At 49.5% G+C, this 14,899-nt stretch overlaps 1 protein-coding gene across 4 annotated transcripts in view; it reads left to right on the top strand.

Annotated features, from left to right (window-relative positions):
• The first annotated feature begins 6,978 nt into the window (after positions 1–6,978).
• The window catches only part of LOC137425259 (uncharacterized), a 46,907-nt gene continuing 38,986 nt past the window's right edge, over positions 6,979–14,899 (top strand). For 3 of the 4 annotated variants that reach the window (XM_078776466.1, XM_078776467.1, XM_068113499.2), the window contains exons 1-3: positions 6,979–7,221; positions 13,247–13,354; positions 14,100–14,319. In XM_078776466.1, coding sequence (XP_078632592.1) covers positions 7,173–7,221; positions 13,247–13,354; positions 14,100–14,319 — 377 coding nt within the window. In that variant the 5' untranslated portion in view covers positions 6,979–7,172. Of the gene's footprint in view, positions 7,222–13,246; positions 13,425–14,099; positions 14,320–14,899 lie in introns of all 4 variants that reach the window. The other variant, XM_078776465.1, reaches the window with a different exon arrangement.

Here is a 14,899-nt window from a genome sequence, read left to right on the forward strand (position 1 = left end):
ATGAAAGAGAGGCACTGTAAGAGATGGAATTTTTTTTTGGGATGAATAGATTTGGTGAGCAAGTCGAAAGCAACCTTTTAAAGAAGAAGAAAAAGGTGTTATAATATACGACAGAATACAGTACGTCAGGGGAAAGTTTAAACATTTTAAAGTTTAACAGTGAAAACTATCTGGGGAAATGGGGGAGAAACACGTGGTCGAAGAACGAACGAACGAACGAATAAGAACAACGAATAAACGAATAAGAACAACGAATAAGAACAGAGAAGGAAATGTTTTTTTTGTTTGTTTTGTTTTTTAGTTGAGATTTTAAACAAGGAAGTATGGGTTGAAAAGACTGAGAAAAACAGAGAACGAAAGTTATTGGAGCACAATCGACGGACCTCTGAGAAAAACAAAGCCTCAAGGTAGGACACGGTACAAGGCCTCAAAAGACACGACACGAATTAACATGATTTTCTATGCAGGTATGAAAGATTTACACCGAGAATTTTCCTCGGGACCCACTGTAGGTACACACACCATAAAATAAATACAATTTTGACGAGAATACAAATGGGAACAATTACTTAACTTCAATAGCATGGAGAGTGTGGACAGCTGCGAAAAAACGTAACCTCACTGGCAAGGACAAACAAACTTTCTTCTTGGAGAAACTGAAGATTTTTGAACAATCTTTGAAAAAAAGATGCACTAAAGAAAGAGATCTTTTGGATGAAGTTATCTCTGTCATTGCATCGCTACATGCCGCCATTTTGTCAGAGTTTCTCTGTCACTCTGCCCTCAGATTGCACGGGAAATTTGATTGGTCGAGACGGCGTACAATTTTGCCCAGGTATTGCAAAGCTGAAAGTTTTTGGACGAGCAATCTAGGAGATTTGTGTTCTAAAGTCTTCAAAATGTATAATTCAATTGAAATAAAATAAAAGTTTTAAAGTCTGTAGAAAAACCAACAACAATGTGTTGAATCGGTGGTTTACTGCTGCTGATGCACCGTCTTTTACACCACCTTATTTAACACTGTTAAAATAGTTATTTGTTCCTGTTGTTTATGTCCTTTATGACATCCCTAAAATCATATACAACTAATTGTTCCTTCCCTTTGGAAACTCGTTGCTCTTCAATAAGATGATATTAATAATGCTTAACTTTCCTCACGTGAGGAAGGGAAGGAATAATTAGTTGTATATGGAACACAAATCAATGTCAACCACAATCACGAGCTGAAGAAATACATGGGAAAACATGGAAATACCACACTGTACCAGGAGAAATACCTTGGCGATCACGTTGGGGATTCGGCACACGGATGTTGAAATCGGCTCGGAGGTAAAAACCAAAGCGAAACTCTGTTTATTCATTTAATTTGCCTTTCAACGTTCTATTATTTTATAATCGTTTCTATGTAAAATGTCTTTTTTAATACGCTACTTATTTAATTAATGATCGAATGTGACGAATGCCAAGAGTGGTCAGTGGTACTGTAAAGCGCGATCGATCGATGCCTGCGCCGTCTACTGATTCCTGCGCAAATGATGGATCTGAAGGAGCTGCGCTCCTGCTTGAGACGGACGAAGTGACGGACAAGACACAAACTCGTCCGAGAAGATGTTTAATGTATAATCAACTCGGGAACTCTGAAAGCCCGTTTATCGGGTTCGCATACATATAATCCAAGCCAAAAAGCATACGTCAGAACCAAAGCCACGCCTCTCAGGCGAGGCACGCTTTGGTGGTCATGTGACCGACAGGTGCAAGCAATTATAACCTCGGCGCCGCGGTTTGTCCGCCGGTTACGTCACCGGCTGGGGCAAGGAGATTATGTTGCTGGTCTCGAGCTTTGGTGGACCCATGGGTTGCTACACACGCCCCCCCATAATCGACTTGGTCCAGGAAGGTCAACCTGAGGGGGGTCTGGATGACCCGACCGAAATGACCCCTGGCTGGTCGCGGGGGGGGGGGGGGGGGGGGGTCCGGTGTGGTGTGCAGAGTGGCGGGTGCAGTGGACGGGGGGCGGCCGCGCCGCGGTGGGAGAGCCAGACGTGGCGGCTGGCCGACGTCTATGTGGGCCGGCTTGAGGCGGTCCACCGAAATCCGGTCCGCCCGGCCGCCGATGCTGACGACGAAGGACTTGTTGTCCCGTCGTAGGACCCGGAAGGGTCCGTGTCCGTCGTATGGTGGCCAGAGCGGCCCCCGGTGCGCGTCGTGGCACACAAAGACGTACTCTGCCGTGCGGAGTGCTGGGGGGGGACGTAGGATTGGGGGTCGCCGTGGCGGGACGTGGGCACCGGGGCGAAACGTTGGGCGGCCTCCTGGAAGTCCGTGAGCTGGCGCGTGGCGGACGAGGTGCTGGTGGCGTCGGGCACGAACTCGCCCGGGACGCGGACGGCCTGGCCGTACACCAGCTCGGCGGTGGACGCCTGGAGGTCCTCCTTTGGAGCCGTGCGGAGGCCCAAAAGGACCCACGGGAGCCGGTCGGCCCAGCCGTCGTCCTGGAGGCCGACCATGAGTGCGGCCTTCATGGAGCGGTGGAACCGCTCGCACAACCCGTTGGCCTGGGGGTGGTAGGCCGTGGTGCGGTGCAGGGTAACGCCCAACGTGCGGGCGACCGCGCCCCACAGTTCGGACGTGAACTGTGGGCCGCGGTCCGCCGAGATGTCCGCCGGTGCGCCGAAACGCGCGACCCAGGTGGCGATGAACGCCTGGGCCACGTCGGCTGTGGTGGTGGAGGCGAGGGGCATGGCCTCCGGCCACCTGGTGGTCCTGTCCACCATGGTAAGCAGGTGGGTGAACCCCTGCGATGGGGAAAGGGGACCCACCAGGTCCACGTGGACGTGGTCGAAACGTCGCTCGGGCACGGTGAAAGCAGCCAGCGGAGCCTGGGTGTGACGGTGGACCTTGGCCCGCTGGCAGGGTGTGCAGGCGTTGGCCCAGTCACGGACGTCCCGTCGCAACCCGTGCCAGACGAAACATGCCGACACCAGCCTCTGGGAAGCCTTCCGGCCCGGGTGAGAGAGGCCGTGGAGCGAAGCAAAAATGCGCCGCCGCCAGGTGACCGGCACAACAGGGCGAGGTCGGCCTTGGGAGACGTCACAAAGCAGGACCGTGTCCGCGAAGGGGACGTCAGCCAAACGGAGGCCTGTGTCCGCCACCCGGAGCGCCTGCACCGTGCCGTCGGTGGCCTGGTCCGTCGCCATCAGGGCGAAATCGACGCCGAGGTGGACGGCGTTGGCGCCGGCTCGAGAAGGGCAGTCGGCCACGGCGTTGTCCTTTCCGGCGACGTGCCGGATGTCCGTGGTGTATTCCGACACTGCGGAGAGGTGGCGCTGCTGGCGGGCCGACCACGGCTCCGTGACCTTGGTCATGGCGAAAATCAATGGCTTGTGGTCGACAAAGGCCGTGAATGGGCGGCCCTCCAGGAGGGGGCGAAAATGGCGGATGGCCAGGTACAGCCCGAGGAGCTCGCGGTCGAAAGTGCTGTACTTCAACTCGTTGGGCAGGAGTTGCCGGCTGAAGAACGCGAGCGGCTGCCAGGCCCCGTTTACCCATTGTTCATGAACCGCGCCCACGGCGTAGTCGGAGGCGTCCGTGGTGAGGGCGATGGGAGCATGGGGTACCGGGTGGGCCAGCAGCGTGGCGTTGGCGAGGGCCCGTTTCACGCCGGTGAAAGCAGCGTCCATGTCCGTGGACCAGACGACGTCGCGCTTCGCCGGCTGGCCGCGGAGGGCGGTGTACAAGGGCCGCATGAGTTGCGCAGCTCGGGGCACGAAGCGGTGATAAAAGTTCACCATCCCGAGGAACTCCTGCAGCGCCTTGACGGAGCGGGGGCGCGGGAAAGCGGCGATGGCCTCGACTTTGGCCGGTAGCGGCACGGCGCCGTTCCGGGTGATGCGGTGGCCCAGAAAGTCGATCGTCGCCGCACCAAAGTGACATTTGGCCGGGTTGATGATCAAGCAGTGCTCACTGAGGCGGCCGAACAGCGTCCGGAGGTGGAGGAGGTGCTCGGCTCTGGACGTGCTGGCGACGAGCATGTCGTCCAGGTAGGTAAAGAGGAACGGCAAGTCGCGCAGCATGCCGTCCATCAGGCGCTGGAACGCCTGTGCCGCGTTTTTGAGGCCGAAGGGCATCCGGAGGAATTCGAAGAGGCCGAAGGGTGTAATAACGGCCGTCTTCGGGATGCCGGCTGGGCGGACGGGCACCTGGTGGTACCCCCGAATCAGGTCCACTTTTGAAAAAATGGTCCGCCCCGCCAACCGGGCGGAAAAATCCTGGATGTGCGGGACGGGGTACCTGTCGGGGGTAGTGGCGTCGAGGCGGCGGTAGTCACCGCATGGCCTCCATCCGCCCCCCGCCTTCGGGACGATGTGCAGCGGCGAGGCCCAGGCGCTGTCGGAGCGCCGCACGATGCCGAGGCGCTCCAGCGCGGCGAACTCGGCCTTGGCGATGGCGAGTTTGGCTGGGTCGAGACGGTGAGCTCGGGCGTACACCGGCGGGCCCATAGTGGGAATATGATGCTCGATGCCGTGACGCACCGCGACGGCCGAAAACGTCGGTCGCGTGAGGGCCGGGAACTCCGCGAGGAGACGCGTGAAGTCATCTGCCAATGGGAGGACGCAGGAAAGCTCGGTGGGCGCGGAACTGCTCAAGGCGCACGCCAGCGAGCTGAAAGTTTCGGCGTTGATGAGATGCCGGCGTTTAACGTCGACCAGCAGCCCATGGGCGCAAAGGAAATCGGCACCGAGCAAAGCCATGGGGACGTCCGCCGTCATGAACTCCCAGCGAAAGAGCTGGCTGCCGAAGCGGAGGGCGACGGTGCGTGGGCCGAAGGTGCGGATGGCGGAGCCGTTGGCCGTGATTAAGGAGGGGCCGCAAATGGCGGCCCGCCTGTCCTCCGCCGAAGCGGGAATGACGCTCAGCTGAGTGCCGGTGTCGCAGAGAAAACGCCGCCCCGACACTTGGTCCGCGATGAATAGCAGGCTTCCGGAACGGCCGGCGCTCATGGCTGGTAGTCAGCGCCGGCCCGACCGTTTCCCGACTTGCCGAACGTGCACGGGGGTCGACATGATCGGGCCCGCCGCCCGAACCTGGCGTGGAAATAACACCAGGCCGGGTCTGGCGGGGGCTCTGGTCGACGCGTCGGGACCGGGCGACCCGGCGTCGACGCTGCCAGTCGTGCCGGCCCGGCGGCCTCCGGGAAGGAAGCTGCGTCGCGGGCGTCGGGCGGGTGGGCGGGAAACTGCACCGCGGGCCCCGACTGGGCGGCGGGCGGGCTCCCGGCAGCCACCCCGACGAGCTGGCTCGCCGCTCCGACGAGCTGGCTTGCCGAATAGATCTTGTCAGCCTCCCTGGCGAGGTCGCGGGGGTTCGCGATGGTCGTGCTTGCCAGGGCGACCCGTACCTGGGCCGGGAGCTGGCGGAGAAAAAGCTCTCGGAAAAAGAAATCCGAGGGGTGCTCGCCGAGCAACGCGAGCATGTAGTCCATACGTTCGGACGGGCGCGTATCGCCGAGCTCAGGAAGGTCGAGCAGGCGTCGTGCGCGTTCAGCCGGGGAGAGGGCGAAAGCGCCCAGAAGAAGTGCCTTGATGGCGTCGTACTTGCCGTCAGCGGGCGGGCTCTGGAGGAGGCTCAGGCAGCGGGCGGCGGTCACGGAGCCGAGCGCGGCAACCACGTAATGGTATTTAGTGGTGTCCTCCATAATGCCACGCAGGGCGAACTGGGAGTCCGCCTGAGTGAACCAGACGGCGGCATGTGCTTCCCAGAAAGTGGGCAATTTGAGGGACACTGCCATGTCCATCGCGTGTCGTAAACTCGGGGTCACCAGTGAAGGAGCTGCGCTCCTGCTTGAGACGGACGAAGTGACGGACAAGACACAAACTCGTCTGAGAAGATGTTTAATGTATAATCAACTCGGGAACTCTGAAAGCCCGTTTATCGGGTTCGCATACATATAATCCAAGCCAAAAAGCATACGTCAGAACCAAAGCCACGCCTCTCAGGCGAGGCACGCTTTGGTGGTCATGTGACCGACAGGTGCAAGCAATTATAACCTCGGCGCCGCGGTTTGTCCGCCGGTTACGTCACCGGCTGGGGCAAGGAGATTATGTTGCTGGTCTCGAGCTTTGGGGGACCCATGGGTCGCTACAGATCCATTGATAGCGCAGCGCGATCGGTCGATAGCGCAAATCCATCGATGGCGCATAACATCATGACATCTCCCATCCCTACCCATTATATTTTCTAGCCCCATTAGCCCTAGCTTACCCCCAACCCTCTTAGTCTTACATCTTATCGAGTTTCCTTCAATCCTCACTTCTTGCCCGTTCATTCTCATGCTGCGACATCCACCAATAGGAGATGCCATCTGTTTACGGAAGTGTCGTCACGTGTTACGCTACCGCATACGCTGGTAGGCAGGAAGCATGGCAGATGATAACAAAGAGAACCGCAGGGGCGGATCCAGGAATTTCAAGATGGGGGGTGCATGAAACTATAGCGCTGGGGGGGGGGGGGATAAAGGGGGTGTCTGGGCTTCTTCCCCCAGGAAATTTTTAAAAATTGATCGTCAGAAACGGCATTTCGTGCGTTCTTGGAAGTTTCTGCAGTTCCTTGTGTTCTTCCCTGGTCCAACAGTTCAGCAGTTTCGCACCGCCTGCACCCTCATCCTGGATCGAAGGGGGGAGTGCGCACCCCCTGCACCCCCCCCCCTGGATCCGCCCCTGAACCGATGTCGCGTCGAAGGCAAAGAATGGTCTGAATATGTGATGAAACTACTACTTGAGGCACGGGAACGGCATGTCACCAGGAGAGTTTACTTATGAGCCTGAGTGGCTGAAGGCTTATGAATACGTAAATAATGGACATGTTTATCCAATTCTTCTACACTTTCCCGATTGCGCAAAAGTACCTTCGATTCGGCCAATCAGGTTTAAAATTTATAAATAAACCGGGCAATCAATACAAAGTCCCCCGTACTTGTTTGCTTCAGCGAAGTGTTTTGGTGCGTGGCGTATATAGAACCTCGCTCTGAAAACGCCATTAAAACCGGAGGCAAAAGACGAAGAAGAAGATTATGATGATGAGGAGGAGGAGGAAGAAGAAGAAACGGCAGGCGGGAGTTTGAGTTGTGATGTTCCTGTTGTTTCATTTCACAGTTCACAGTTGTTTCTTTTCCAATGGCAAAACCACGACGTCGTAAAAGAACTTCAGCTTCACAGGATGATGGTAAGTAGTGGAATTATTTTCATCTGGCGACTTTCATTTAAAACCGGAGTCGGTGATGTCATGGTTTGAATACTATTACTATAAATAGAGTAGCCTCTCTGACACTGAGTTTGGGAAGTCGGCGGTTCAAGCACCGACTGTCAGAAATTCAAAATGGTGCGTGCTGCTCCCTTGATTGATGCTCAGCATTTAAAAAGGATAGAGCACGGACAAACAACCATAGGTTGGCAATCATAGCGCAGGCGTTTTGGGGCCTAATGGTCTCGTGCATTGCATTTGCAGCTCCTTGTAATTGTAAATGTAACTGTAAGGCAACCGATACAGTACTGTACGGCAACCGATACGGTACTGTACGGCAACCGATACGGTACTGTACAGTTCTTATCTTCCATGCATTTTACTGTACCACTCTCCTAATCTTCCATATACTGTACTGTATTGTACAGGGTGACCAGGTCCAAGGAAAAAAATATGGGACGCTCAGGCAATTACCCTTAGAACCCATTACAATTACCCTTTAGAACCCATTACAATGCTGCATGCTGCCTTTCGTTTTTCTTTTCAAATATTGTTTGGAGGACGAAAAATACGGGACAAATGGCGTCCAGGGAAGGTTTGAAACGGGACGCGGGACATTTGAGTAAAAAACAGGACAATCGCATAAAATACAGAACACCTGGTCAGCCTGGTACTGTACCACACGCCTTATCTTCCATACTCTGTACTGTACCACTCCCCTTATCTTCATGCACTGTACCACTCCCCTTACTTTCCACACACTACTCTACCACTTCCCTTATCTTCATTGTACTGTATGACTCCCCTAATCTTCCATGCTCTGTGCTGTACAACTTCCCTTGTCTTCCACACATTGTACCATACCACTCTTGTCTTCAATGCACTGTACTATACCACTCCCATTATCTTTCATACGCTGTACTGTACCACTCCCCTAATCTTCCATGTACGGTACTGTACCCCTCTCCTAATCTTCCATGTACTGTACTGTACCACTCCTAATCTTCCATGTATTGTACCACTCCCATAATCTTCCATGTACTGTACTGTACAACTTACCTTATTTTCCACACATTGTACCATACCACTCTTATCTTCAATGCACTGTACTGTACCACTCCCATTATTTTTCACACACTGTACTGTGCCACTTCCCTTGTCTTCCACACACTCTGCCTTACTGATGCCCTTGTCTTCCACACACTCTGCCTTACTGATGCCCTTGTCTTCCACACACTCTGCCTTACTGATGCCCTTGTCTTCCACACACTCTGCCTTACTGATGCCCTTGTCTTCCACACACTCTGCCTTACTGATGCCCTTGTCTTCCACACACTCTGCCTTACTGATGCCCTTGTCTTCCACACACTCTGCCTTACTGATGCCCTTGTCTTCCATACACTGTGCAATACAGAACTCGTTATCTTCATGCACTGAACCATACCAATTCCCTTGTCTTTCATGCACGATACTGTACCGATCCCCTCGTTTTCCACATGCATTACTGTGCCGATCCCCTTGAAGAAAGTCTATTAAATACAGGTGTGGTTCGTCACACCTGTGCGTTGCCCCAAACCTTTGCAGTGCCCTGGTTACCCTATTAACCTTTTGTCACCTGCAACGTTGGGCCTCTATGACTTTACCCTCTTTACATAAACCACACCATTTAGCTGATCCAATTCCATGTTTCAGCAGTTCAGCTGCTGAAATAGTGAAACAGCTGAAATATACCATCTTGGTATTTGTATGTAGTAGTTGGATTTGTAGTATTCATAACGAGGTCGATCTAACAGTACACATTATCTTACATGGCATACAGAATGAACATCGATGCTTGTGCATATTTTTACTTGCAAAATCGAAGATTTTTCAAGTGTATTAGTCAGTTGCGTTTGTTATTCTGTCTGTCTGATTGTCACTTGCAAAATCGAAGATTTTTCAAGTGTATTAGTCAGTTGCGTTTGTTATTCTGTCTGTCTGTCTGATTGTCACTTGCAAAATCGAAGATTTTTCAAGCATACAACCATGGCCAAAAATATTGCCACCCTTGCACTTTTTTCAAATAACTCACAATTTTCTCTAAAAATAAGCTCAAATTGTCAAAAGTATTTGGTCTCCACAAATTTTTAATTCACTGTTAATATCACAAAAAAAAAAAACCACCTTCAGAGGCCATTTTCCCCCGTAAAGCGGGGGTTGGCCTTTTTCGGGGACCGTGGTTGTTGTTGTTTTTTTTGGTCCCCTTTTTGAAGCAATGTTTTACGGCCGGATGCCCTTCCTGCCGCCAACCCTTTTTGTCGCCTTTTACGACAAGCAGGGAATTACCAGTGAACTGGTACTCAATTAGCCGACCTCGGAAGGATGACAGGCTGAGTCAACCCCCCTGGCGTTAATTCAGCGATCGACCGGGATTCGAACCCAGGATCCTAAGCAGGCACCCTAGCCGCTAGCCCAACACCAGGGTTTGTTAATATCACAGAACCTTTGTTTTTGATTCAGAACTTAATATATCCTTTTAAATCAGAAAATAAAAAGAAATGGCACTGACTAAATTCTTGACACCCAAGACTTAACATTTGGTAGCAGTCTTTGGACAAAATAACTGCAGTCAAAATAACTATAGCCATGAATGAGCTTCGTACACCTCTCTACTGGCAGCTTGGCCCACTTTTCTTGAGCAAACTGCTCCAGTTCTCCCAGATTTGAAGGGTGCCTTCTCCCAACTGCTGTTTTCAGATCTCCCCACAGGTGTTCAATGGGATATAGATCTGGAATCATTGCTGGTCACTTCAGAACAGTCCAGAGTTTTGTCTTGAACCATTCCTGGGTGCTTTTTGAAGTGTGTTTGGGGTCATTGTCCTGTTGCAAGACCCATGACCTTCGATGGAGACCCAGATTTCTGACACTGGGTTGAACATTGTGCTCCAAAATGCCTTGGTAATCTCCTGATTTAATGATGCCATGCACACATTCAAGGCACCCAGTGCCAGAAACAGCACAGCAACCCCACAACATCACTGAACCTCCTCCATGTTTGACTGTAGGGAAGGTGTTCTTTTCTTTGATGCTTCATTTTGTTTTCTGTAAACATGGAGATGATGTGCTTTATCAAAAAGCTCTAATTTGGTCTCATCTGTCCACAGGACATTCTCCCAGAAGGATTTTGGCTTGTTCAGATATGTTTTGGAAAAGTCCAGTCAGGCTTTTTTATGTCTCTCTCTCAGCAGTGGGGTCCTCCTGGGTCTCTTACCATGGAACCCCCCTTTCATTGAGTTGGCGATGGATGGTGCAAGTTGAAACTGTCGTACCTTGTGTCTGAAGGTCAGCTAAAATCTGTTTGGGAGTTGATCGAGGTGCTTTCTCCACCATTCAAACAATCCTTCGCTGCAATCTTCGATCAGGTTTTCTCTAGCGGCCATGTTCAGGGAGGCAACGTTGGGCCTCTATGAGGACATTGCCATGGGCCTTAAACTTCCTGATAACATTGCATACGTTGGACACAGGAACATCAAGGTCTCTGGAGATGGACTTGTTGCCTTGAGATTGTCCATGCTTGGCTACAATCTTGTCTGACCTCCTCAGACAATTATCTGGTTTTCTTTCTTTTCTCCATGCTCATTGCGGTACACACAGTGACACAAAACAGCAGAATGACTCCTTTTCTATATTTAAACTGATTGAATGAGGGATTTTTATATTGCAGGCACCTGCAACTCACCAGTCACCATAGGTGAGTTCATTTCCACTTTTTTCAAATTTCTAAAATCCTCAATTTTCATCTGATTGACTTGAAATTTTAAGAGGATTTGCATTCCAGGTCGCTGAATTCAACCACCGATTATTTTTGAGGTCATCATAGGCCAACAACCTATTTTAGGGATTTCGCAAGTATTGTGCTATGCAAGACGTGTTGCTTGTTTGTTTGTTTGTTTGTTTGTCACTCGCCTACAGGTCACAATTCTAAACCAGTCATGAAACTTCACCAAGTTGTACAGGTCGTCACATTTGAGAAGCCTATTGATTTTGAGGTCAAAGGTCATCTGGAGGTCGAATTTCTAAAATTGCCATTTTTCATCCGATTGACTTGAAAATTGAACAGCATTTGTATATTGAGTCAGTAAATTGGGAAACCAACTATTTTGAGGTCAAAAGGTTAAATATTTGAGGTTAAATATCCCATGTTGTTCTTCCTGAAGAGTGGGCGAGCTATCGCTGGCATCACGAGCAAATTCTAAATTTCTGCCTTAACTACTGCTGGGAGAGGGATGGCAAACCGCCCAGCATGATCCTCAGCCAATAACACTGGTCAACAAAAATTTGAAAATTTTATGGTTCTAGTATATTTTGCGGTGATTCTAACCAACATGAAGCTACAGATTTCGATTATGATATCCAATTTTCACTAGCACATCCAGTTTCTGAGAACCAGTATACCATAGGAATACCACTTGATTTGAAATTCACAAACCTCTTGTTGACCCTGAGAAGGTATTCTTACCACCACTTCAAATGAAACATGGTTTGATGAAGAACTTTGTGAAGGCCATGGATCAAGATGGTGCTGGCTTCCACTACTTACTAATGAAGTTCCAAGCCATTGTATCTGAGGCCAAAGTAAAGGTGGGTGTTTTCAATGGTCCTCAAATTCGTCTTGTACTCACTAATCAGGACTTTGTAACGAGACTATCTGAGCTGGAAAGCGTTGCTTGGGATAGCTTTGTGGCTCTTGCTAACAATTACCTTGGAAATTTTCGAGCACCAAATTATGAAGAGCTTGTGGACATGAAGTTGAAGAGTTACCAGGCGCTCGGTGCTCGAATGTCACTCAAGATACATTTCTTCCATTCTCATCTGGACTTCTTTCCACAAAATCTTGGCGATGTCAGTGATGAACATGGAGAAAGGTTTCACCAGGAAATTGCCATCATGGAGACTCGATATCAAGGCCGATTCAATCCAAACATGATGGGCGACTACTGTTGGACTTTACAGCGTGAAAATGATTGCTCCTACAAACGCAAAAGTAAAGTTCAGAAGCACTTTTAATGTGATGTAAATAAAAACTTAAAGTTCATATTATTTTTTGTGATATTTTATAAAGTTCATATTATTTTTGGAGATTTACATTTTTTTATGTGATATAAATATAAATTTTAAGTTCATATTAATTTTTGTGACAATAAATAGACTTATTGAGACTTAATCAAGAAATTCCCATGCTCAAGTTTTTTTTCCACACTTATGATGTACTACGTCAAGGTTACGTGATAGCGAAATTTTAAGGTCAGATTCGGATTCATGGGCACCAAATTAGAAACGGTTGAAAATAAGTCAGAACCAATTTGGCTGTTGACCAGTGTAAACTGCTTCAGCAGAACCAACGCCTCTGTAACAGAGTATGGTACATCAGTCAGTCATGGATCATGAGAATGGCTTTCTTCATCAGTGAGGGGTTACCAACACACCATTTGGTGCTGCAGTCGAACACAGGCACGTTTGAGGTGTGGATTTTGGCTTTCAATAGATAGTCATGATTTGTTCTCCCTTTTGGTGGTAATGTTTTGGGGATCTTGTGGTGCAATTTTGTGTGATTGCCACAACATATTCACCATTGGTGCACAGAAGATACCAAGAGAGGCTGTGGCTTGGGTGTATTTTAATATGACAAACGCATCATGAGGTGCGCATTTCTCTGTGTTCCATCGTCGTTATCGACCCAAAATGACAGGCTGAGGTCTTCAAAACTGGGAAGGAGTCTTCAATGTATGTTATTTGTCTGATGCGAGTTTATTCCAATGTTGCGTTCAAGTTGCAGGTTTATTTGTTTCATGTGTAAGCACTCTGTGTGCCCAGGAAAACTCTTGTCTTACTGACTGGTCCAACTGTCTGGTTTTCTGAAAGTTAGCTTGCATACCTGTAACAAAGTTTTGGTGTTACTATTTTTATTTCCAATGGAGGAGGATTTAATGGATCAAATGGAAGGGGATTTATGTTTATTTCAATACAGAGGCTGAGATTCCCAGAAGAAGTGGACGACGTAATGTGACAGCCCAGTCCACTGAAGAGGTGGTGAGGAGGAGCAGTCGGGCAAGGAACACACCGAGAAACCCTGAAGGTGTTCATAAAGGAGCACAAAGAGATAACATCTGAATGAGTAAAATGAATTATTACCTCCGCCACCAAAGGTGGATGGAAGTTATGTTTTCACCCCTGTCTGTTTGTCCATTTGTGAACAAAATATCTCAAAAGGTTGTGGACGGATTCGGACGAAAGTTGGCAGTGATGTAGCGTATGTGACAAGGACGAAATGATTAGATTTTGGTGAAGATCCGGATTCGGACCCAGCTACTAGAATTTAAAAAGTGATTCTTCACCATTGGGAGACAGGGCCAAAAACGATACATAGCAGGATATCTCCAAAAGTTGTGGACAGATTTGGACGAAACTTAGTGGACGGGGTTGGGTGTCTGACAAGGACGATTCACTTCGATTTTGGTGAAGATCTGAATATGGATTCGGATATGAGAATTATTTAATTTTAAAGTGATTCTTCACCATTGGGAATAGGGCCAAAAACGATACATAGCATGATATCTCAAAAAGTTATGGATTGATTTGGACGAAACTAGTTGGACAGGTGGTGTGTGTGACAAGGAAGAATCGATTCAATTTTGGTGAAGATCCGGATCCAGCTGGTATAATGTTTGAGCGATTCTTCACCAATGAGTGATATGGCCAACCAGGCGGAGGTATACTCTTCACTGAGTGCCGTTCTAGTTGATGGCTGTTTTAATCTTCGGTAAGAAATTTTTCTCTTGTATCCTTATTCATCCTTGCTTCTTTATCAATCTTGATTTCAGAACACGACCCTCTGCCAAATGGAGTCACGACACAAGGAGGGAGGAGGAAGACCGAGGTGAAGGGACGCCCTGGGAAGAAGCGAGCAGTATCTGTGGACAAGATGCCAGTAACTGAAAATAGACGCACTGTGGTCATTAAACCGCAGATCGTTGCTAAGTGGTTCCCTGTCGACACGAACATTCGTCGCTTGGTTTCACAGGCCACCAATGATGCCTTTTAGTGAGTTTTGTACCAACTTTGCCATTAACACTTCACATTAAGATGCTTTTTTAATTCCCTCCATTTCCTCCCTCTCTCTATTCCTCTCATTTTCTGGTGTTCACTGTACCAACTCATCAATTTTGGGCAGTTAACAATGCACACCAATGTTTTTAATCAAATGCACTTAACTGACATGCCATCGAGCTGTGTGAGGTGGCCTGGATGCACTGTTGCTGAACAGGCCCTGAAAATCCATTCGGTTGTTTTATTATTTGTGGGCTTAGCCTCGGATAAAACAATTTGCCCACCTCTTTTATTTTCTATCAGGGTTTAGAATCGTAGACAAGTTGTTACGCAAATGACGCAAAGGGATGCAGTCAGAGATTTGTGGCAACACCGAACTTGGCTTCAGGTAAACACAGCCGGTGACTTAGGGGGGGGGGGCTAAGGGGGAGGGCGAGGGGGAGGAGGAAGAGGAAGAGGAAGTGACACAATTTCCTGCTGCACTCTGCACTCTGGGTGTCAGCATAGCAATGCCATCTTGTGACGTACTTTTTATCTCCACCATAAATTGGGCAATTGAGGGGAAATCTTCCCT

The sequence above is a fragment of the Myxine glutinosa genome, chromosome 4 (assembly GCF_964187855.1).
Source record: "Myxine glutinosa chromosome 4, kmMyxGlut1.1, whole genome shotgun sequence".
Taxonomy (NCBI): Eukaryota; Metazoa; Chordata; class Myxini; order Myxiniformes; family Myxinidae; genus Myxine; species Myxine glutinosa.